The 26,397-nt window shown below is 42.3% G+C and overlaps 1 protein-coding gene across 10 annotated transcripts in view; it reads left to right on the forward strand.

Annotated features, from left to right (window-relative positions):
- klhdc8b (kelch domain containing 8B) overlaps positions 1 to 26,397 on the forward strand; it is a 152,769-nt gene that overhangs the window by 38,378 nt on the left and 87,994 nt on the right. For 9 of the 10 annotated variants that reach the window (XM_072280923.1, XM_072280924.1, XM_072280916.1 and 6 more), the window contains exon 3: positions 26,166 to 26,330. The exons of the other annotated variant lie outside the window; for it this stretch is intronic. In XM_072280923.1, coding sequence (XP_072137024.1) covers positions 26,166 to 26,330 — 165 coding nt within the window. The remainder of the gene's footprint in view (positions 1 to 26,165; positions 26,331 to 26,397) is intronic. 10 annotated transcript variants of the gene reach the window in all.

Consider the following 26,397-nt stretch of genomic DNA (forward strand, 5'->3'; position numbering starts at 1 on the left):
CCAAAATTCCCTGGATCCCATGCCTTCTGACTTTCTGAATAAGCCTACCATGTGGAACCTTGTCAAATGCCTTACTAAAAACCATATAGATCACATCCACTGCACTACCCTCATCTATATGCCTGGTCACCTCCTCAAAGAACTCTGTCAGGCTTGTTAGACATAATCTACCCTTCACAAAGCCATTCTGACTGTCCCAGATCAGACCATGATTCTCTAAATGCCCATGGATCCTTTCTCTAAGAATCTTTTCCCAACAGCTTTCCCACCACAGACGTAAGGCTCACTGGTCTATAATTACCCGGACTATCCCTACTACCTTTTTTGAACAAGGGGACAACATTCGCCTCCCTCCAATCCTCTGGTACCATTCCCATGGACAACGAGGACATAAAGATCCTAGCCAGAGGCTCAGCAATCTCTTCCTTCGCCTCATAGAGCAGCCTGGGGAATATTCCATCAGGCCACGGGGACTTATCTGTCCTAATGTATTTTAACAACTCAACAGCTCCAGAACATCAACCTCACTCATATTGTCCTCTCCATCATCAAGTTCCCTCTCCTTGGTGAATACTGAAGAGAAGTATTCATTGAGGACCTCGCTCACTTCCACAGCCTCCAGGCACATCTTCCCACCTTTATCTTTAATTGGTCCTACCTTCACTCCTGTCATCCTTTTTTTCTTCACATAATTGAAGAATGCCTTGGGGTGTTCCTTTACCCTACTTGCCAAGGCCTTCTTATGCCCCCTTCTTGCTCTTCTCAGCCCCTTCTTAAGCTCCTTTCTTACTTCCCTATATTCCTCAATAGACCCATCTGATCCCTGCTTCCTAAACCTCACGTATGCTGCCTTCTTCCACCTGACTAGATTTTCCACCTCACTTGTCACCCATTGTTCCTTCATGAGTTGTGTTAGTGCTGAAAACACTCCTCTGAGGGAGATGAGTTGTGTTCGTCCTGAAAACTCACTTCTCTGAGGGTGAAGAGTTGTGTTTGTGCTGAAAACTCAAACGTCTGAGGGAGATGAGTTGTGTTCGTGCTGAAAACACTCCTCTGAGGGAGATGAGTTGTGTTCGTCCTGAAAACTCACTTCTCTGAGGGTGAAGAGTTGTGTTTGTGCTGAAAACTCAAACGTCTGAGGGAGATGAGCTGTGTTCGTGCTGAAAACACTCCTCTGTGGGAGATGAGTTGTGTTTGTGCTGAAAACACTCCTCTGAGGGAGATGAGTTGTGTTCGTCCTGAAAACTCACTTCTCTGAGGGTGAAGAGTTGTGTTTGTGCTGAAAACTCAAACGTCTGAGGGAGATGAGCTGTGTTCGTGTTGAAAACATTCCTCTGTGGGAGATGAGTTGTGTTTGTGCTGAAAACACTCCTCTGAGGTAGATGAATTGTGTTTGTGCTGAAAGCTCAAACGACTGAAGGAGATGAGTTGTGTTTGTTCTGAAAACTCACTTCTCTGAGGGCGAAGAGTTGCATTTGTGCTGAGAACTCACTCCTCTGGGGGAGATGAGTTGTGTTCGTGCTGAAAACTCAAACGTCTGAGGGAGCTGAGGTGTGTTGCTGCTGCATTGAACCATTATCTTGGATTTTGGTGTTTGACTCTCTGTACTGGAATCTGGATTCTTCTTCCTTGGAAATGAGAATATTGAGAACTGATCCACAGCATACACCATGAGGTAAACGAGCAGGGGGAGGAGGACAGTAGTTTATTTCTAATTTACCTCCACATGGACTTAACTACAGACGTTGATTCTGATTAACTGATGTAATGATTTCATTCCTCTCATACACTTTGTGAAATTTTTTGGACCAATCAAATCAATAGCTATTATCTGCAATACGTTACGAATTGTCCAGAGCATAATTCCTTCTTGGGTGGGTCTACTACAAACTGGAGGCATCCTTGTGTTAGACAAAATGCCCATCATTTCCTTCATTTCCTCTTTTCCATGGAAAGTTTAAGCTATTGTAATTAATGATAAAGTGCAAAGGTTCACCAGGGAGTTGAACGTAGTGAATGTGCGGAGAGGAATATGCTGATATCTGGAACATGCCTGTGTCGATAATGAGGAAGTGTTAGAGATATTGACATTCATTAAGCTGTATAAATCTCCGGGCCCGATGGGATCAATGTCAGAATGATACGTGAAGCAAAAGAGGAGATGGTTTGAGCACTAACAGATTTTTGGATATTCATTAGCCACTGGTGAAGTACCAGAAGATGTGAGGATAGCTAATGTTGTTCACTTATTCACAAAGGGCAGTAGGAACAAGTCAGGAAACTACAGGCCAGTGAGATCTCCATTATTAGACACAAATTTAAGAGAGACAATTTATGTTCACTTGGAAAAGCAGGGACTAATTAGAAGATAAAGTGATTTTGTAGAGGGGATAGCCTGTTTTACAAATCTGACTCAGATTGTTTTGAGGAGGTAACCTAGAAAATTGATAAAGGAGGCTTGGTAGACATGATTTATGTGGTTCTTAGCCAGGCTTTAGATGAAGTCCGAAATGTTGGCTGGTCCAGAAGTACAGTTAAGCACTGTGATTATTTCTGTTGATAGCATCCAGCAGTGAGTTGTAAACTCCAAATATTCGCTGAGTGAAAAAAGTTTTTCCTCAACACTCTTTTAATACTTCAACTAATTATTTTAAAACTATTTAACACCTTATTTTAAAACTTTTTAACACCTCCACCAAATAAAATTGATCTTTTCTACTTACTCTAAATTAATCGTTATTTACACCAGCATCTTCTATTCTAAAGTAAACAACCCTAGTTTATCCCATCTTTCTTTAAAATGATACGTTGCCAGTTCTTCCAACTTCCTTATGAATCTCTGGTGCATTCACATCTCTGTTGTAAAGTGGTAACTGGAACTAAATGTATTCCTCATGTAACTAGTCTTGCATGCAGTATTATAGAAATATACTTTATGCCTTGACTATAAAAGGAAGCATCCCATGTTCTTAATGATATATCCTGATGTATAGACTTGCACTCCGAAGCTGCTTTGTTCTTCTACACCAAACAACATCCTCCCACTTTCAGGCCACATACTTGACCCATCACTTAATTCAGTTTTTCCAGATCTATAAAACCATTTGACTTTTCCAGGGTCATCTGCTGCTGAGACACTTAAGCATATCTTGACTATTCCATGAAGTGTGTCCTCCTTAGAACAAGTGTAGGCTGTGCTTTGAGAGGTTGGTCATGGCTAGAAAGAACTCCTGCCTCAGCAAGGACCTGGACCCACTGCAATTTGTCTAATGCCACAATTTGCTTTCAACAGACGCAATCTCAATGGCTCTTCACGTGGCCTTAGATCACCTGGACAATAGAAACATCTATGTCAGGAAGCTGTTCGTGGACTACAGATCAATGTTTAACGCCATCATTCCTACAGTCTTGATTGATAAGTTACAGAACCTGGGCCTCTGTACCTCCCTTTACAATTAGATCCTTGACTTCATAACTGGAAGACCACAAGTTGAGCATATTGGTAATAATATCTCCTCTTCACTGGCAATCAAAACTGGCGTACCTCAAGGATGTGTGCCTAGCCCTCTACTCTACTTTCTCTATACCCATGACTGTGTGGTTAGATATAGCTCAAATGCCATCTATAAATTTGATGATGATACAACCACTGTTGACAGATTCTCAGTTGGAAACAAGAGGCTGCACAGGAGCAAGATATGCCACAGCAACAACCTCAATGTCAGTAAGCCGAAAGAGCTGATTGTAGACTCAAGAAAGGTAGGATGAGGGAATACAAACTGACCCTCATAGAGGGATCAGAAGTGGAGAGAGTGAGCAATTTCAAGGTCCTGGATGTCAAGATCTCTGAGGATCTAACCTGGTTTCAGCATATCGATGCAGTTGTAAAGAAGGTAAGACAGTGGCTATATTTCAATAGGAGTTTGAGCAGTTAACTTGTCACCCAAAACATTTGAAACCTTCTACAGAAGTACTGTGGAGACCATTCTGACTGGCTGCATCACTGTCTGTTAGGGGGTGGGGGGGTGCTACTACACAGGATTGAAAGAAGCTACAGAAAGTTGTAAAATTAGTCAGCTCCACCTTTGGTACTAGCCTCCGTAGTATCCAAGACATCTTCAAGGAATGGTGCCTCAGAAAGGTAGAGCCAATTATTAAGGACCTCCAGCACCCAGGACATGCCCTTTTCTCACTGTTACCGTCAGGTAGGAGGTACAGAAGCCTGAAGGCACACACTCAGCGATTCAGGAACAGCTTCTTCCCCTTTGCCATCTGATTACTATATGGACATTGAACCCATGAACACTACCTCACTTTTATTATTTCTGTGCACGAGTTTTTATTTAACTATTTAGACGTTTGAGGTAACTTATTTTTTATTCTTTCTTACATCTCTTCTAATATTTGTATATCTGTGCACTTGTAATGCTACTTTGACACACTAATTTCCTGTGGGATCAGTAAAGTATCAATGTATCTACCTATTTAATATACATATAAATGTATACTTACTGTAATTGATTTACTTACTTATTTTTTCTGCATTTATCATGTATTGCATTGTACTGCTGCTGCTAAGTTAACAAATTTCACAACATGTGCCGGCAATGTTAAACCTGATTCTGATCCTGCTGGCACATGACAATCTACATGCTGACAATTAAGCAACAAAGTAGAAACTTTTAGATTAGTCTAGATTATGAGGACACGCAGTCCTCTTTTATTGTCATTTGGGGATTTGGGGCCTTCTTCTCTGGAGATTCTCGATCGCACAGTAGCAGCAGCAGCGAAACAAGCATTTCAGAAGTTTCTCCAGATGTTCCTCCGTGCTTCTCACGGCCGTCTCCATCAAATCAGGGTTGTGCACGGCATCCTACTTCACAAATACGATATCAATTCGGAGTGGCCGCGCGCGCTGCGTCGCGCCGCCATCTTCTCCTCCCCTCCATTCTCACCTGCTTTCACAATCTCCCTGCACCCTGCTCTGTATCCATTAGTCCTCTGAGAGATCTACCTCCTCCACAAGTGCTTTCTTGAACGTCCTCAATTTTCATCCCTTCAACTGTCAGAATGAACTCTGCATTCATTTTCCTAGATTTCTCTGTCTCCCTACCTTTCCTTGCACCTTGAAAATACTCTTAAAAACCTACCTGTGCTGTGCATTTCTGATAATTCCATTATGGGAAGCTTTGGTACTGGTGCAGAAGATGCATACTGGGACGTTGCCTGATTAGAGAGTATGAGCTTCTAAGGAAAAACTGGAAAAACTGGGATTGTTTTCTCTGGAGAATCAGAGACAGAGGGGAGATCTGACAGAGGTTTATGAGCGATACAGATACAATAGACAATCAGAATATTTTTCCTAGGGTCAAAATGGTAAACAACAGAAGTTCATTTAAGGTTTGGCGGAGAGGCATGGTGGATGGGGGGGGGGTGTAATTTTAAGGGAGATATGCAGGGCAACCTTTTTACACAGAGCATGGTAGGTGCCTTGATTGGGCTTCCAGGACTGGTGGTGGAAGCAGAAATGGTAACATGTCATTTTAACAGGAACATAATTATGCAGGGAATGGAAGAATGGAAGAATATCAATCACAGGCACATTGAAGAAATTTACATTAATTTGGCACAATATTCGCCACAGACATCATGGACTGGGGGGTCATTTCCTGTGCTGTACTCTACTATGGTCTATGTTCTATGTATTCATTGGATATCTCTTTGGTCTAGTTTTGTGTTATCATCATACTAACATGGCATCATGGTAGCCTAGCAGTTGGCACAACACTATTACTGCTCGAGGTGTCAGAGTTTGGAGCTCAGTCCCAGAGCTCTCTGTAAGGAGCTTGTATGTCCTCCAGATGGAATGCATGGAATTCTTTTTCTGCGGAACCTATAGAACAGTAACTGTAAACAGGATCAATGGACAACAAACGGTGCAAATGCAGATATAAATAAATACCAATAAATAATGAGAGCATGAAATAACAAGATAAAGGGTCCTTATAGTGAGACCATCAGACCATCATTTGGGGGAACACCAGAAATAGAACGTGTAGTTATCCCCTTTTGTTCAAAAGCGTGATAGTTGAGGGGTAATAACTGTTTTTGAACCCGGTGGTGTGAGTCCTGAGGCACTTGTACCTCCTACCCAATGGCAGTAGCGAGAAAAGAGCATGGTCTGGGTGGTGAGGATCTTTGATGATGGAAGCTGCTTTTCTATGGTAATGTTTCATGTAGACGTGCTCAATGGTCGGGAGGGTTTTACCCATGACGTACTGGGCTGAATCCACTGCCTTTTGTAGGATTTTCCACTCAAAGGCATTACCAGGCCGTAATGCAGCCAGTCAGCACACTTTCCACCTCGCATCTATAGAAGTTTGCCAAGGTTTCTGATGACATGCTGAATCTCTGCAGACACTGAGGAATTAGAAGCACTGTTGTGCTTTCTTTGCAATTATATTTATATGATGGATCCAGGACAGGACCTCTGAGATAGTGACACCCAGGAATTTAACGTTACTGACCCTCTCCTCCTCTGATCCCACAGTCTGTAGGTTAATGAGTCATTGTAATTTGTCCCGTAAATCAAGGGTTGCTGGGTGGTGCGGCTTGAAGGGTGGGAAGGGCCTATTCCATGCTATGTCTCCAAATAAAACTAAATTAAATTAAATAAATGGTGTTTTGTCTTGTTTAGGAAAATAAAAATTCATGGCAGTAGCAAAGTCAAAGTAAATTTATTATCGAAGTACATATATACTACCCTGAGATACATGTTCTTGTGGGCGTACTCAATAAATCCATAATAGAATAATAACCATGATAGAACCCATGAAAGACCGCTCCAGCTTGGGCATTCAACCAGTGTGCAAAAGACAGCAAACTATGCAAGAAGAAAAATAAATAATAATAACAACAAATATCGAGAGCATGAGAGAAAGAGACCTTGACAGTGAGTCCATAGGTTGTTGAAACATTTCAAAGATGAGGCAAGTGAAGTTGAGTGATTCCTTACAGCAGCTCTAACATCCTTTCATTTTCATGTGTGACACGTTCTGCAAATAGGTTTACTGTCATTAGATGGAACCCCACGTTTTTCTGAGGAATTCTGGAAACATAAAGTCAATGCTAGGGAACTACAAAAGGAAAATCTACCTGCTTCTTTCCTTGTCACATCCAATTTCTCTGAACAACTGTGGTGAAACCATTCCAGGAAACAGACAGTGAAGCAAATGGAAATGCTGAAGCAGAAATTCATCGTCATGGACAGGAAGTTATTTCAAGTGATTTTTCAGCTCATTGGCCTGACATTGCAAGTATTTGGGATCTGCAAAGCTGGAAGTGTTGTGGGAATGAGCATTATGCTGCCCAATAATGTGCCACGTCTTTGCATTTCACTAGGCAAGTGTTTTAAAGAATTCATTATTATTAATACTCAGTGATTCTCAACAATAAATCATATGGTTGCATTTGGAATAAAATCAATTTAGTGTCAAGCTTGCACAGAGATGCTTTAAAATAGTAAACTAACATGAAAGCTTGTTGATAGTATTAATATGGAGATTTGACTTCCCCAGTAAAAGGAGAATAATGCCAGCATACTTCCTGGGGTGAGAAGATTGCACTAATGAATTAGATTTGTATTCTTTGGAGATCAGAAGAATGAGGGGTGATGTTATTAATACGTACATAATCTCACGGGAGTATGTCGGAGTTGATGTTGAGATGTTTGCTTATGGGAGAACCTCAAACTGGGGACATGATCCCAAGATAATTGGGTGGTCATTTAAAACTGAATCAGAATCAGGTTTAATATCACTAGCGTATGTCGGAAAACTTGAGTTTTGCGGCAGCAATAGATTGCAGTACATAAAAATAAAAAATAAAAAAAACGTGTATAAAAACTTAATTTAATAAGTAGTTCAAACAGAGACCAAAAAGAGAGAAAAAGTAGTGAGGTAGTGTACATGGGTTCCTTGTCCACTTAAAAATCTGATGACAGACGGAAAGAAGCTGTCCCCGAAATACTTCAGGCTTCTGCACCATGATGGTAGTAATGAGAAGAGGGTGTGAGCTGGATAGTGAAGGTCATTAATGATGAATGCTGCATTCCTGAGGCAGCTCCCTCTGAAGATGTGCTCGATGCTGGGGAGGCCAGTGCCCATGATGGAGCTGACTGAGTTTACAACTTCTGCAGCTTTTCCTGATCCAGTGCACTGGTCCCTCCAGACCAGACGGTGTTGCAACCAGTTAGACTGCTCTCCACGGTACATCTGTAGACATTTGTCTGAGTCTTTGGTGACATATCAAGTCTCCTCAAACTCCACAGACTTGATGGACCACACACCAGTCCTCATTGAAGGATCTGCAGTGGAAAGGGTGAGCTGTTTCAAGTTCTTGGGTGTCAACATTTCTGGAGATCTATACTGCGCCCAACATATTGATGCAATTGCAAAGAAGGCACGCCAACAGCTATTCTTCAATATCTCTGAGGATCTATCTTGGACTCAATATATCAATGCAATCATGAAGAAGGCACATGGGCACCTATACTTCACTGCCTGGTATGGAGGCTTCAATGCACAGGATTGAAAGAGGCTGCAAAATATCATAGACTCAGCCAGCTCCATCATCCCCACCACCGAGGACATCTTTGAAAGGCAGTGCCTCAGGAGACTGGCATCCATCATTAAGATCCTAACCATTGAGCTATGTCCCCTTTTCATTACTACCATCATAGTGGAAGTACAGGAACCTGAAGACACACACCCAACATTTTAGGAACAGCTCCTTCCTCTCCACCATCAAATTTTGGAACAGTCCATGATCTCATGAACACTACCTCACCATGCCTCTTTTATGCTATTTATTTATTTTATTTCTTGTTGTGACAGACAGTAATTTTTGTATCTTGCACTGCATTGCTGGCACGAGAATCATTATCGGTGATAATAAACCCGATTCTGATCTTTTTCTGTGATCCTTCTGTTATATTGAAATACAGTAGATTTGGCTAATAGAAAAGCTAGACTCCCTCCCCATGTTCATCACATTTTCAGTAAACCTGGCAATGCATTACATGTCCAGAGGCGTTACTGTGCAGACTGCTCCTTCAGTGCCTCATCTCAGCCTTCTGAGCAGAACATATGTGCAATCCTGTAAGGTTAAATAGCTCTGTGTTCCTGCAGCAACATGATACTTGCATGCATTTCACTCTGCTATCCAGTGACTTTGGCATAAGATATACAGACATCGTCTGAAATATGTGGTAGCAGGTAGGGCCAGCAATGAGCTACAAAAGCTTGGGGTTGGTTGGGATGTTCTAAGGCCTCAGTAGGACATTCCGTTTGCATGTATCCTGCCTGGTTGTGTAAGTCTTCATAATATCTATTAATCAGGTTTATTGTCAACAACGTAAGTGGCGAAATTTGTTGTTTTGTGGCAGTGGTACAGTGCAATGCATAAAACATTTTATAAGTTACCACATAAATAAATAGCGCAAGAGATGAATAATGACATAGTATTCCTGCACCATACCGATGGATGGTGCAGGCAAAGAAGCTGTTCCTAAAATGTTGAGTATGGGTTTCCTCCTGACGGCAGTAATGAGAAGAGAGCATGTCGCAGGTGGTGAGTGTCCTTAATGTTTAACATATTTAATGTGTGTGAGTATATTTGGGAATACCCTTTATTCCTAAAGTCCTCTAGGGAAATAAACCTATAACATTACATGGTCTAGCCTTTATCTTCTGTATTATCTTTGATTATTAACAGTCTTCCCACTTAACTCAAAGGGACTTGGTCATGGGTAATATGCACTCGCTTTCCCATTGTTTCCCATGTCTTGTGAAAGAATAAAAAATGCAGTAGCAATATTACCCTGCACAGTCTGGAGTATTGCATGTTCGTGCAATTTTATTGTCTGTGGTTTTGAGAAATGCTATTCCTCTGCCAGAACGATATGAATCGTTCTGGATGCTTAGCATCAACATCCTTGCTGTGGTAATTATCTTCACTTAGGATTACTCCCAACTAGTCACATTTAGCCTTTCACAGATAGACTCCCTCCTTGTGGTCTTCAGTATTTCATAGTTCACAGCAAAATGGCTTGATTAAAGGGTCTTGGCAGCTGTCAGGTGTTCATTATGGCAAACAGCCCTGTTTTTATTTTGTGATCCTGTTACTCATCTCAGAGCTTTACTCATCTGCTGCTGAATCGATTTGTCCAACGTGCTCGCTGTCAGAACAGAGTGTTAAATCTAACAGCACTGGCATAGTGGCACTGACAGTGTTGCTAGAGCGATGGGCACTAACAGAGAGAGTGTCCAAAAATAAATTAATCTAAGATATTGTGTAAAATCTGAAGAAGAATAAAAAATCAACCCAGATGCTCAAAAATATCTAGGAAGATGTTTAGTTGCCCCAGAATTAGACCATAAGACCATAAGATACAGGAGCACAATTAGGACATTTGGCCCATCGAGTCTGCTCTGCCATTTCTTAATGGCTGATCCAATTTTCCTCTCAGCCCCAATCTCCAGATTTCTCCCTATATCCCTTCATTCCCTGACCAATCAAGAATCTATCAACCTCTGCCTTATTTATACATAAAACCCTGGTCTTCACAGCTGCCTGTGGCAAAGAATTCCACTGATTCGCCATTCTCTGGCTCAAGAAATTTCTCCTCATCTCCATTCTAAAAGGACACCCCTCTATTCTGAGGCTGTGTCCTCTGGTCTTAGACTCTCTCACCATAGGAAACATCCTTTCCACATCCACTCTATCAAAGCCTTTCACCGTTCAATACATTTCAACGTGGTCACCCCTCATTCTTCTAAATTCCAGGGAATACTGGCCCAGGGCCATCAAACACTCTTCACATGACAAGCCTTTCAATCTGGAAATCATTGTCATGAACCTCCTTTGAACCCACTCCAGTTTCAGCACATCCTTTCTGAGATAAGGGGCCCAAACGGGCTCACAATTCTCCAAGCGAGACCTCACCAGTGCTTTATAAAGTCTCAACATTATATCCTTGCTTTTATATTTTAATCCTCTTGAAATGAATGCTGACATCGCATTTACCTTCCTCACCTGAGATTCAACCTGCAAATTAACTTTTAGGGAATCCTGCACAAGGACTCCCAAGTCCCTTTGCACCTCAGCTTTTTTTGTATTTTCTCTCTATTTAGCAAATAATCAACCCTTTCATTTCTTCTACTAAAGTGCATGACCATAAACTTCCCGATACTGTATTCCACCTGCCTTTTTTTTGCCCATTCTCCTAATCTATCTAAGTCCCTCTGTAGCCTCTCTACTTCCTCAACTGTCATGGTCCGGTCCGTGAAGCCTGTATTCCGGTTCATGGTCCGGTCCATCGACCCTTGCTCCAGGTTTTCCTGTCTACCCTGTTTCTGTTCTTGTTGAGCTCTAATTAAGGCAGCTGATGCTCATTGGAGCTGGCTGCATAAATATGTTGGGCGTGGCTGCTGGATTGTTCTTGTCCTTATTCTTTGTATCCCTTCCTCTGCCTTCTGTTTCCTCGCCTGAAGCCCTGTCTTGTCTTGCCGGTAACTGTCACCTCACCTGAAGTCCTCGTTTCGCCTTGCATTGCCTGAAGCCTTGCCTTGTTTTGCTGGTAAAACAAGGCAACAGAATGGTTGGTTCTGTCCCTTCCTAACCCTTGCCTCCATCGGGTAAGCCAGGCTCTCTTGCCGTTACCTGCAGTTGGTTCTGTCTCCTCCTGTCCCTTGCCTCCTTCGGGTGGTGATCCGCGCCCTGCCCAGGAGTAGCCTCCAGTCTCCAGCCAAGCCCTAGACTCTAGCCTCCAGCCGCCTGCCAAGCCTCGTCTCTTGCCTCTAGCCTCAAGCCTGAAGACTCCTGCATCCTGCCCCCTGCCAAGCCTCACCTCAGTCTCTAGCTTCAAGTCTGAAGACTCCAGCCTCCTGCCTCCTGCCAAGCCTCACCTCAGTCTCTAGCCTCAAGTCTGAAGACTCCAGCCTCCTGCCTCCTGCCAAGCCTCACCTCAAGCCTCTAGCCTCTAGCCTCAAGCCTGAAGACTCCAGCCCCCTGCCTCCTGCCAAACTTTGCCTCTAGTCTCTAGCCTCAAGCCTGAAGACTCCAGCCTCATCCTGCCTGCCAGCCAAGCATCATCCTTGCCTAGTTCTGGGGTGCGAGCCAGAGGCAAGACCCAGGTACTGGGTCCTTGTCCAGTCTCCGGCTCGGAGTCCAAGCCCAGGCTCCTAGCTCTCTTGTCCAGTCCTGTTCCGGGTTCCCGGTTTTTGTGTCCATGTCCTTGCCCTCACCCTGTATCCTAGTCCTGTCCCTAGTACTTCAGTGTCTGTGTCTTGCACTTGGGTCCGTTCCCAGCCACCGCCTTATGACATCAGCACTACCTGCCCCTCCACCTAACTCCATATCGTCTGCAAACTTTGCAACAAAGCCATCAATTCCATAATCTAAATCATGGCATATAGTGTAAAATGAATTGGTCCCAACACAGATCCCTGTGGAACACCACTAGTCACTGGCAGCCAACCAGAAAAGGCTCCCTTTATTCCCACTCTTTGCCTCCAGCCAGTCAGCCACTGCTTTATCAATGCTAGAATTTCTCCTGTAATACCATGGGCTTGTAGCTTGTTAAGCAGCCTCATATGTGGCACCTTGTCAAAGGCCTTCTGAAAATCCACATACAAGTAAACCGATTCTCCTTTATATATCCTGCTTGTTATTTCATCAATGAATTCCAACAGATTTTATCAGGCAAGATTTTTCCTTGAGGAAACCATGCTGACTACAGCCTATTTTATCACATGCCTCCAAGTACCTTGAGATCTCATCCTTAACAATCAGCTCCAACATCTTCCCAAACACTGAGGTTAGACTAACTGGCCTATAGTTTCCTTTCTTCTGCCTCTCCCCATTCTTGAAGAGTGGAGTGACATTTGAAATTTTCCAGTCTCCTGTGTAGATAGTGATAGAATCTTGGATTGGAGATTGGTGAGTGCAGAATTGGAGAGATGCGTGGAAAAAAAGGTCATAGGGAAAATTTGGAGGGGGTTGATGATTGGGATTATCCTTGGTGCTAGCATAGAATTTTTGGGCTGAAGGGCCTCCTCCTACGTCACCAGAAAATTTTTGAATATGGAAAAAAATCTTATTTCCCAGTTGCTTATTTGAATGGTCTTGTCATGTTTCTGCCAGGTTTAAAGTGGGCAGATTAACTGGATTGTGCAGACCACTTAGAATCTACAAAGAGATCACTGCTGCAGCACTGGGTAATTCTAGCCGGGGCAGCATAGCAGGAAGAATCTTTTCGGTAAGATATTGCTGGAAACCATGACTTCCACAGGGACCATTAGTAAAGTCCTAATAGAATATTTCAATAAATAAATATTGGTTTGGGAGAACTGAACCAATGTTTCCTGTCATAGAAATTATGACATGTTATAAACCTGTCCCAATTTTCATAAGTTAATGAGGATTTCCATTTCATGAAGTGAACAGTTGGATTACCTAAAGAGCAGTAAAGTGGGTTGATATAGCAATTTGATTTTTGACCCAGTACCATACCACGGTTTGTGGGTGGAGTGAGTCAAAATCACACTTGATGATTCTAGAGAAATTAAAAGCAAGAATGAAACAGTGGTGAAGGCACAGAACATTGAATCAGAATCAGAATAAGTCATGTAATTTGTTGGTTTGTGGCAGCAGTTCAGTGCACTACCTGAAAATGTTATAGATTACCATAATGAAACTGTACCTGCCTGATGGTAGTAATGCAAAGAGGGCATGTCGGAGATGATGGGGGTCCTTAATGATGGATGCTGGGGAGGCTAGTGCCTACGATAGAGAGCTGGCTGAGTTTGCAACCCTCTGATCCTGTGTTGTGCCCCCCCCCACCCCCATACTAGTGATGCAACTACCTCTGTAGAAATTTGCTGGAGTGTTGGTGACATACTGGATCAAATCTAATGAAGCATAGCTGCTGACGAGCCTTCTTTGTAATTACATCAGTATGTTGGGCCCAGGATAATTCTTCAAATGTGTTGAAGTTGCTTACCCTTTCCACTGCTAACCCCTCAATGAGAACTGGTGTGTTCTCTCGAATCCCCGAAGGGGAAGTCAAGCAAACACACACTAAGTTAACATACTCTAAGGTAATAACCTTCACTTCAGCTTGTGCCGTACATTTCCTAGAGTCAAGTTCAGCTTGCTTTCGTGCTTTTAATGATTCAGTGTTTAGATCTTTTTTAGCACTCTTGGATGAAACAAAAAAATCATGAGGTGTTCATAAATGTCATTCCAGCATTTGAAGGGTTAATGTTTTTTTTCACAATGAGTATTATCTAAGGTGGGATGAACCTCATCAACACAGCTGCAGGGTTAAAGGGCAAAATATTTGTTTGTTTATTTAAATGAGATTATTATGTCATCAGGTTGTCAAGGTGTCTCCAGGGAAACAGGATATTTGCTGAGGACAGTGAAGATACAATAATTAAAACTCAGATTCTGGTGTTCTTTTGAGAGGTCTTGTACAGGAATCACATGTTAAATCATTGAATGATGGTAATGTAAATAATACAATTTAAGTCTGTTTTAAAAAAATCAGCAATACCAGAGGTGAATAAGTTCTCGTGTTTCTTCTCCAATGACACCCTATTTGTAAACACAATGCTGGCACACTTGGAAAATAATTAACAGGCACCTGAGTGGCTTTAGTACACAATTTCACATCATGCAATATTCCTGGTCGTTCCTAGACTACCTAAATTATTTTGTTATGAAGTAGTCAATTATTTTATTCTAATATATCATGCAAAAAGCAATTATCCAAGAGAATCCGAATCAGGTTTATCATCACCGACATGAAAATTGGATGTTGTGAAAATTGTTGTTTTCTGGCAGCAGTACAGTGCAAGGCATAAAATACTATAAATTACAATAAAAATGGATAAAAAGTTAAATAAGTCATGCAAAGCAAGAGCAAAAATAGTGAGGTACTATTCGTGAGTTGGTTCAAGAAAGGCAAGAATTTGTGCCATTCCCACAATCCTTATCATTAGATATAATTCTAGCATCTCAATCGTCCCCATTATTTATGCCTGCACCTTAATAGAAAGTCTTGACAGCATTTCAGCCAAATGAACATTGAAGGTGGGACTAAAACCCTCTTATCTACATCTCACAGAACTGTGATGCATTGTACAGGACATTGCACATCAAACGCCTAATCATCTCCTGCAGCTACTGCTTAATATTCTACGTACTGATATTATTTATGCAGTTCATATAATTGTAAATGGAAGCAAGCAAGTGAAGATAGACAACTTTAAGTTTGAAGGCACAATATCCACAGGTGAGAGAAGGAATCAGCATATCACCCAAAGAATGCATATTGTAAATAAGAAGGGATTATGTTCAATTAATGGAGACACAAAGAGCTGCAGATATTGGAGCAAAAAAAAGTTGTACAAACTCTGGGTTGAGCAGCATCTGTGGTGGGGAAAGGAGCTGCGTCAGGAAGCAGAGCGGAGAGCACTTCAGCGGTTTGCTGTTTGCTCCATGTTCTGTCTCTGTCCTGGTAACATGCAACAACAGTCACTTTTCTCACATGTCAGAGCAAGCTGCAATTATGCTTTCATCATTCTACGATCAACTGTGGAAAGAAAAATAGAGGAACAAAGTTGACCATTGAACCCTTTGAGTCTTCTACCATTTGATGTGACCTTGGCTGATCTGTATATGTTTTCCCATTATTCACCTTGCTCCTGTAACCTTGGTTGTATTACAAAGCCTGGCTCTGTTATAGGGGTCAAACTGGACACACTGGGGGCTGTGGTGGAACAAAGGACCCTACAGAAAATCCTGGCAATTCTGGACAATGTTTCTCACTCTCTGCATGCCACCTTGGCTGAACGGAGGATCACCTTTAGTAATAGACTAAGACAACTGCACTGTTCCAAAGAGCACCATATGAGGTCATTCTTACCCTTGGCTATTAGGCTCTGTAATGAGTCAACCTATAGCCAGGAAAGTGATGACTCCCCTCTTGTTAAACTGTTTGTGGTACAGTACTTATTTTTATTCTTTCTACCTCTCTTCTAATATTTGTATATCTGTGCACTTGTAATACTCCTTTGCGATCAGTAAAGTATCTATCTATTGATCTATTATCGATTTATTGAGTATGCCCACAACAAAATGAATCTCATGGTTGTATATGGTGACATATATGTACTTTGATAATAAATTTACTTTGAACTTTAATGGTTAGTAGCCTTACTCAAGTACAAGGATTTCTCTCACCCATTTTTCTTACAATAGTTTATTCACCAACAAATTGCAATAAAGTAATAGTCATAGTCATACTCATACTTTATTGATCCCAGGGGAAAATGGTTTTCGTTACAGTTGCACCATAAATAATAAATAGTAATACAACCATAAATAGTTAAATAGTAATATGTAAATTATGCCAGTAAATTATGAAATAAGTCCAGAACCAGCCTATTGGCTCAGGGTGTCTGACCCTCCAAGGGAAGAGTTGTAAAGTTTGATGGCCACAGGCAGGAATGACTTCCTATGACGCTCTGTGTTGCATCTCGGTGGAATGAGTCTCTGGCTGAATGTACTCCTGTGCCCAACCAGTACATTATGTAGTGGATGGGAGACATTGACCAAGATGGCATGCAATTTAGACAGCATCCTCTTTTCAGACACCACCTGAGAGAGTCCGGTTCCATTCCCACAACATCACTGGCCTTACGAATGAGTTTGTTGATTCTGTTGGTGAATAAATTGGTCATTATAAACTTTTTTCAGTTTCAAATACCTTTATTACTATCTGCATCTCACTTGAGCAGCTGAGGGGTCCACTGTTCTCAGAAATCCCCCACTGTCCCCATAGAGACCACAAGCTCCTTCTCCAAGGACTCCTGGGCGTGGTCATAACCCTAGAAGAGGGGCAGACAGCTGGCTTAGACACAGCTCTCGACTGCTTGCTGTCTGGATCTGTGGGTGGCCTGGCTTGGGAGCATACAGATCCCCTGAGCAGCTCTCTCCACTCTGTACTGGGTGATCGTTGATCAGGAACATGGGCCTGAAGAGTAACCAAAACTTGAGGAGAAGCCTTTCAGGTATTTCAACAGAGACTGCAATCTCTCACATTCCACGCTACACTGACTCCTTCTGGCCACAGAAAGGTCAGGTGGCTGAACAGTCAGTGAACTGACTCAAACATCTATTGCACAGTACTTCTCTCTACAACACCTTCACCTCAGGTCCCCAATGTACAGGGGAAGGAAACTTCAACTGGGGTCTTACTCATTACCATATTTTTAAAATAGACCTCCATTGTTCATTATGAAAAGCAGCTAAAGCTCCAGGAAAAAAATTGTACGTTAGAAAGTACCTTTATTTCAGGATCATGTTCCTGGTCCACAACCCCAGTCCTGATGAAGGGTCATGGCCCGAAATATAGACTGTTTACTCTTTTCCATTGATGCTGCCTGGCCTGTTGAGTTTCTCCAGCATTTTGGGAGTGTTGCTTTGATTTCCAGAATCTGCAGATTTTTTTCATGTTTGCGCCCTCAACTAAATGGAAGATTTCAATGTTTAATGTTGGAGCTTGTTCTGACAGTTCTAATGAAAGATACATCTGCAGGGTCTTTCTGAGCCGGAAGAATCTGATAATATTATCTTGGTCCTTGTTTGATGAAAAAATGCTGATGTTCTTAGAAAACTACAGCACAGAAGGAGGCCCTTCAGCCTATCAAGTTTGTGCTGAACTATTAATCTGCCTAGTCCCATTGACCTGAACCTGGTCCATAGCCCTCCCATCCATATACAAACCCAAATTTCTCTAAAATGTTGAAATTGAACCTGAATCTACCACTTCCGTTGGCAGAACTCTCACCACTCTCTGACTGAAGAAGTTCCCCTTCATGTTCCCCTTATAGATTTCACCTTTCACCCTTAACCTATGACCTCTATTCCTAGTCTCACCAAACCTCAGTGGAAAAAGTCTGTTAGCATTTACCCTATCTAAACCCCTCATAATTTTGTGAACCTCTATCAAATCTCCCCTCAATCTTTAATGTTCGAGGGAATAAATTCCTAATGTATTCAGGCTTTCCCTGTAATTCAGGTCCTCAAGTCCCGGCAACATCCTTGTAAATTTTCTCTGCACTTTTTCAATCTTATTGATATCTTTCCTGTACGTAGGTGACCAGAACTGCACACAATACTCCAAATTAGGCCTCAATAATGTCATATACAACTTCAACATAATATCCCAACTCCTGTACTCCGTGCTTTGATTTATGAAGGCCAATGTGCCAAAAGCTTTCTCAATGACATATCTATGTGGGATGCCACTTTAAGGAATTATTGATCTATATTCCCAGATCCCCCTGTTCCACCACACTCCTCAGTGCCCTACTGTTCACTGTGTAAAACCTACTCTGGTTGGTCCTCCAGAAGTGCAACACCTCACACTTGTTTGCATTAAATTCTATCTGCCATTTTTCAGCTCATATTTCCAGCTGGTCCAGCTCCTGCTGCAAGCGTTAATAGCCTTCTTCATTGTCCATCTGCAAATTTGCTGACCCTATCATCCAGATCATTGACATAGATGATGAACAACAAAAGACCTAGCACCGATCCCTGTGGCACACCACTAGTCACAGGCCTCCAGTCAGAGAGGCAACCATCTAAAATCACCCTCTGGCTTCTTCCTCAAAGCCAATGTCTAATCCAATTTATTATCTCACCTTGAATGCCAAGCAACTGAATCTTCTTGACCAACATCTCATACAGTACCTTGTCAAAGGGCTTGCTAATGTCCATGTAGACAACATCCTCTGCCTTGCCTTCATCAACTTTTCTGGTAACTTCCTTGAAAAACTTTATAAGATTGGTTAGACATGACCTACCACACACAAAACCATGCTGGCTACCCTTAATCAGTTCCTGTCTGTTCAAATACTTGGATATCTCATCCCTTAGAATACCTTCCATTAACTTAACCACGATTGATGTCAGGCTCACCAGCCTATAATTTCACGGCTAATTTTTAGAACATTTCTTAAACAATGGAATGACATCAGCTATATACCAATCTTCAGGCAACTCACCCATTATGAAGGACGATTTAAATATCTCCGCTAGGACTCTGGCAATTTCTGCACTTACCTCCCACAGGTCCTAGGGAACATCTTGTTAGGCCCTGGGGACTGATCCACCCTCAAGACAGCCAGTATCTCCTCCACAATCTCTATAAGGTCCATGACCTTATTGCTGTTTTGCCTCAGTTCTATAGACTGCGTCGATCTCCCAAGTAAATGCAGATGCAAAAAAAAACCTGCTTAAGATCTTCCCCATCTCTTTTGGCTCCATGCATAGATGACGACTCTGATCTTCAAGAAGAACAATTTTTGTCGCATGTAGTTCTTTTGCTCATTAGTATGGTTAACACTGACTGGTACCACTGGATCCCTCTGACTGGTGCCACAGTAGTGTAGCTATTAGAAGGGTGCTATTACACTTTGGGACATCAGAGATCAGAGTTTAATTCCGAATCATTTGTAAGGAGTCTGTACGTCCGCTACGTGGACTATTTTCTCAGGGAGCTCCTGTTTCCTCCAACAGTCCAAAGATTAATTGGATATTGTCAATTGTCTCATGACTAGGCTAAGGTTAAATTGGGGATGCTGGGCGGCGTGACTCGAAGGGCCAGAAGGGCCTGCTCCATGCTCTATCTCAATAAATAAGTTGACATCTATTTGGATTTCTGAAACAATACAGCTGTCCCATTAATTTACAATAAAATTGCATTGCTTCTTATAGTTGTTTCCCTGATCACCTAGCTTATGAAGCAATTAACATCTTTAACTTTTCATTCTTTGATTTAATGGTAGTCTAAAGGTAGGTAAATTTCCCGGACCAGATGGAATGCACCCGTGTGTTCTGAAGGAAATAGCTGTGGAGATTGCAGAGGCATTAGCAATGATCCTTCAAAAGTCAATAGATCTTGGCATGGTTCTGGGGGACTGGAAGATTGCAAATGTCACTCCGCTATTTAAGAAGGGGGCAAGGAAGCAAAAAGGAAATTATAGACCTGTTAGCTTGACATCGGTGGTTGGGAAGTTGTTGGAGTCGATTGTCAAGGATGAGGTTACAGAGTACCTGGAGGCATATGACAAGATAGGCAGAACTCAGTATGGATTCCTTAAAGGAAAATCCTGCCTGACAAACCTATTGCAATTTTTTGAGGAAATTACAAGTAGGCTAGACAAGGAAGATGCAGTGGATGTTGTATATTTGAATTTTCAGAAGGCCTTTGACAAGGTGCCACACATGAGGCTGCTTAACAAGATAAGAGCCCATGGAATTACGGGAAAGTTACATACGTGGACAGAGCGTTGGCTGATTGGCAGGAAACAGAGAGCGGGAATAAAGGGATCCTATTCTGGTTGGCTGCCGGTTACCAGTGGTTTTCCACAGGGGTCCGTGTTGGGGCAGCTTCTTTTTACGTTGTACATCAACGATTTGGATTATGGAATAGATGGCTTTGTGGCTCAGTTTACTGATGATACGAAGATAGGTGGAGAGGCCGGTGGTGCTGAGGAAACAGAGAGTCTGCAGAAAGACTTGGACAGATTGGAAGAATGGGCAAAGAAGTGGCAAATGAAATACAATGTTGTAAAGTGTATGGTTATGCACTTTGGCAGAAGAAATAAACGGGCAGACTATTATTTAAATGGGGAAAGAATTCAAAGTTCTGAGATGCAACGGGACTTGGGAGTCCTCGTACAGGTTAACCTCCAGGTTGAGTCAGTGGTGAAGAAGGCGAATGCAATGTTGGCATTCATTTCTAGAGGAATAGAGTATAGGAGCAGGGATGTGATGTTGAGGCTCTATAAGGTGCTGGTGAGACCTCACTTGGAGTACTGTGGGCAGTTTTTGGGCTCCTTATTTAAGAAAGGATGTGCTGACGTTGGAGAGGGTTCAGAGAAGATTCACTAGAATGATTCCGGGAATAAGAGGGTTAACGTATGAGGAACGTTTGTCCGCTCTTGGACTGTATTCCTTGGAGTTTAGAAGAACGAGGGGAGACCTCATAGAAACATTTCGAATGTTGAAAGGCATGGACAGAGTGGATGTGGTAAAGTTGTTTCCCATGATGGGAGAGTCTAGTACGAGAGGACATGACTTACGGATTGAAGGGCGCCCATTCAGAACAGAGTTGCGAAGAAATTTTTTTAGCCAGAGGGTGGTGAATCTATGGAATTTGTTGCCACAGGCAGCAGTGGAGGCCAAGTCATTGGGTGTATTTAAGGCAGAGATTGATAGGTATCTGAGTAGCCAGGGCATCAAAGGTTATGGTGAGAAGGCGGGGGAGTGGGACTAAATGGGAGAATGGATCAGCTCATGATAAAATGGCGGAGCAGACTCAATGGGCCAAATGGCCGACTTCTGCTCCTTTGTCTTATGGTCTTATGATCTAGTCATAGAGTCATATAACCCCCCCCCCCCATAGTAATAGGAACACTGGGAAACAGATATGTAGCAGATTTAAGATACAAAATTAACAGGATTGTCATCATGGATGATTTCATCTTCCCTTATATTGATTGGCACCTCCTTAGTGCAAGAGGCTTAGATAGGGGCAGAATTTGGTAGGTGAGTCCAGGGACCCGCTTTACTTTTCTGTGCCTTTACTCGACTTTTATAAATGATTTTGATGAAGTAGGAGTGTGGGTGGTTTTACTGTGGATAGTGTGGAAAGTTGTTGTAGGTTACAACGGGATACAGAGAGCTGGGCTGAGAATTCGCAGATGGAGTTCAACGCGGAAGAGCGTAAGTGACACATTTTGGGAGACTGAACTTGAAGGTGAATTACTGGGTTGAGGATGAATTCTGTCCTGAGAGCATGTTTCTAAACCTCTCTAGGAAAGCTCCAGTTTATTAACATTTGAGAAAGACAAAGATTGATCCATGCAGAGCAATCATGACTAATGAATTCGGAAATCAGTCACCAAGTATTCAGCCTCTGAAAGCTTTGTATCTTAGTAATGATTTTAATTTTTTGTTTAGTATGCTTCGAATTGAATCATGAGAATTTTAATTCTGATTCAAGGAAGGTAAAAAAAAAGATTAAGATAATTGCAGCAGTAAGAGATAACACATTTAAAGTGAAGGATTTAATAGGGAACTCTGGGTCAAGTTTTCCACACGGAGATCAGTTGATGTAGGGAAGAAGATGCCAGAGGAAATGGTATTGGCAAGTACAACTATTTGGCACGTATCCCTCTAAGTCTTTGCTGTCCATGAATATTTGCAGCATGGTAGAGTAGTGGGCAGTGTAATGCCGTCACCAGCACAAATGACGGATGTTCAATTCTGCCACTGTCAGTAAGCAGTTCCTACAATCTCCCCAGCGGCACACGGGTTTCCTCCAGCGGCTCCAGTTTCCTCCCAGGTTTCAAAAACAAATTGGGTAGTAGGTTAATTGGGCACATGCTGTAATTGGGTGTCACAGTCTCACTGGGCCCGTTACTGTGTTGTATCTCTAAATAAAAAAGTTAAAATTAAACTTAAGGATATTGGATCAGTTTCTCTTTTTAGAGATGTTGCTTCAGCTGCTGAGAGTTTCCAGACTGTTGTCTTTAGTTAAGAGTGGTACGTATTGCTAGGTACATGTTGACTAACAGGTTCAAGTTCAAGTGTAATTGTCACTCAGCCATACGCACATACACAGCCAAATGAAGCGTCGTTCCTCGGGGGAAAGGTGTAAAACACTGTACTTACAGTCACAAAAACAATATCAGCTGAGTGGCAGGGCCTGAAGGTTAGTGGTGCATGGGATGTTGTCCTGGAGACATGTTTCTGCAAGGACGAGTATGCAGCAGTTCCTCTTCTCGAGCTGCGTCACCCACAGGTGAACGCAATCCAGTTTGCCTTCCACACAGTTACCCCTGGAGAGGCCAGTCCCCAACCCAGCACGGATGCTGACCTCACCTCCGTCCTCCATACTACCTCGGGAATCTCCTCCCCGGATGGTCGTGTCAGGCGATGCCGTGGCGTGACGACCTGGTCCATGCAACAACCAAGGCCACCCAGCTCCCCCGCCATTTGTCTCAGCAATGAGCCAGACCTGCAGGTTTTTATATTACCAATGTCAAACATGTTCTTGAGCTCATGAGTAAAATACTTAAGACACACATTTGTTGGACTGGAGAGACTGCTGTGGCCAAGCAGATGACAAATGACAATGTATTACCTTTCCTTACGGACATTAGTCAATCACCAAACCAGGGGTTTAATGGTCATTATTACTGACTCCAGATTTATTTCATTACTTGAATTTAATTTGATGATAAGATGCATAGACCAGGTGGATTGTCAGACCATTTTCCAAGGAGAAATGGCCAATACCAGCAGGCGTTATTTTCAGGTGATTGGAGGAAAGTATCATGGTGATGACAAGGATACATTCTTTACTCAGAGAGTGGTAGGGGCATGGAATGCCTGCCAGGGCTGGTGGTTGAGGCAGATACATTAACGGCATTTACGAGATTCTTAGATAGACACGTGGATAATAGAAAAATGGAGGGTTATGTAGTGGGAAAGGGGTAGATTGATCTTTCTTACTTACTTGAGTTCATCATTCCTACTGGGACATAGGTTACTGACAGCAGCTCACCACAGCCTTCTGTCCTGGGCTAGCTATGACCAGGTGTAGCCCATCTTCGAAGATCCTTCCTTTGCCAGGGATGATTTCTTTGGAGCTTCTTTGGTATCTCTGCAGCTCTGGGTTTTTATGGGATGGCGTTGCTAAGCCCATGCCCAAATCTCTTCCTTCCACAGCCAGGCTTGGGATGGGGCATGGTGGAGTTAGATTGATCTTAGAGCAGGTTAAAAAGTCGATGAGGCATTGTCGACCGAAAAGCCTGTACTGTGCTGTAGCATTCCACGTTCTAAACTGGTCAAATATAAGCTTGAGGCTGGATGAATAATTCATTCATTTCTTTGATCGTGGTAGAGCAGGTTAAGCACTGTGATATTCACCGTCATAAATTAAGGAAATTCATTTTAAATGTATCAACATCATCATTAAAATGGTAGACGATGGAACGCATCAAAGGGTTTTCCTTTTAAATTTCCAAGAGAAATTATATGGCTCGAGAAGATGAATACGTTTTTTGAAGCAGCTTTAGTTTGGTTTACACCATATGTTGGCTATGCCCAGAGGAGGTTCACGAGGATTATCTTGGGAATGAAAGGGTTAACATATGAGGAGGGTTTGATGGCAGTGGACCTGTACTCGCTGGAGTTCAGAAAAATGAGGAGGGATCTCATTGAAACCTGTCAAATATTGAAAAGCCTAGATAGATAGACGTGGCGAGGATGTTTCCAGTAGTGGGAAAGCCCAGGACCAGAGGGCACAACCTCAGGATAAAGGTCATCCCTTTAGAACAGAGCTGAGAAGGAATTTCTTTAACCAGAGAGTGATGAATCTGTAGAATTCATTGCCATGGACAGCCGTGGTGACCAAGACATTGGGTGTATTTAAAGCAATATATCCTTGATTAGTATGGGTGTGAAAGGTTACGGGGAGAAGGCAAGAGAATGGTGTTGAGGGGAATAATAAATCAGTCATGATGAAATGTCAGAGCAGATTCATTAGGCCGAATGGCCTAATTCTGCTCCTATGACCTCCTTCTTCATGAATTTTCCTCTCACAAAATATCCTCCCAAAACCTCATTTGGAAAGAGAGAGTACACAACAGTAGGTATTCCCTGTATTTATGCAAAGTTCCCTGTTTTGTGGCATCATGTAGCATTATATTTAAGTATTTTCTTGTTGAGGACAACCGTATTATTTATATTTCAAGAAAATCAGTCACACTAAAAAGAGAAAAGGTCACAATTGCCTTTTGCTTTGTGTGCTGGATGCACATAATTAATGGTTTTATAGTACAATACCATACTTTTCATGGCCCTATTTGCTTACACTACCTTTTGCCTTTTGTTTTACATTCTGATGTGAGAATTCCATTGTATAGAAGTCAGAGTAAATTTTGGATAAGCCAAATGAAGGAACAGTGTAAACGTATAAGCTCCAAATCTTTCAAAATGAGTTTGGATGAGCTGAATGTGACAATACAAATTCACGGACACTGACTGGGCTCACCTATCACCTGTCAGCTTGTTCTCCTTACAAATTCATCAGCAGACTGCTCTCACCTATCACCTACCAGCTTGTACCCCTTCCCCTCCCCACCTTCTGTCTCCTTCCTTTCCAGTCCTGATCAGGGAATTTGGCCTGAAACATTGAATGTTTATTCGGCCTCCATTGATGGGGCCTGACTTGCCGAGTTCTTCTAGCATAGAGCAGCACAGTGGTTTAGCAGTTAGTGTAACACTTTTACAGTGCCAGAAACCCATGTTCCATTCTGCCGCTCTCTGTAAGGAGTTTGTACGTTCTCTCCATGACTGCGTGTGTTTCCTCTGGGTGCTTTGGCTTCATCCCATTTTCCAAAGACATACGGGTTAGGAATCGACTCTCAGTCCTATTAACTATGGGTTAGTGAGCTAATTGGTCATACATGTGTGCTGTAATTGGAGGGCAAAAGTCCATTGGGCCAGAAGGGTCTTTTATGATGGTATATCGCTAAATAAATACATTTTGTGTGTGTTGCTCAAGTTTTCCAGCATTTACAGAATCTCTTGTGTTTATGATAAGGTGAACTGCCTGAATTCCTGCTGCTCTGACAAGAGATCCAGTCAGGAATCTCCAGTGAGATTTGGCCATAAAAGCTGCAATAATCCAGAATAACATTTTAATTTGGAACCAAAAAAGATATTGTCATTATAAACAAGGAATAAGAGTCCCGGACAAAGCATTGAATCAAAGTAAATTAATGTATAGAAACTAAATTCAGTCGATATTATTTCTGCGTTCTATCTTGTGAACTAACTGTTGATAAACACAAATGAATCTGGTGCGAATGTGTTTAACTTCAATGGCACTGGCCCAAAGTAATTGGCATTGGCACTTAATGGAGCTTTGTGATCCCACTGGGTTGAATTCTAATCATCTGGGTTTCTGTTCTTGTTGTTTTGTTGCACCCCTGCTTTGATTGCATTCTCTATTTCAGATGGCAGGGTATACGCTCTGGGAGGGATGGGTCCTGACGCGGCTCCGCAAGCACTGGTATGTGTGTACGACCCAGCCAGTGATCACTGGCAACCCTTGCCATCAATGCTGACACCCCAGTACGCGGCCTCGGCCTACCTCAAGGGCAACAAGATTTTTGTCCTAGGTAAAGGAACACTTCTGGCAGAATGAGTAGTCAGTTATTGCTGTTGCTTTATTTGTTTCTGTTTCAA

Source organism: Mobula birostris, chromosome 16, assembly GCF_030028105.1.
Source record: "Mobula birostris isolate sMobBir1 chromosome 16, sMobBir1.hap1, whole genome shotgun sequence".
Lineage (NCBI taxonomy): Eukaryota > Metazoa > Chordata > Chondrichthyes > Myliobatiformes > Myliobatidae > Mobula > Mobula birostris.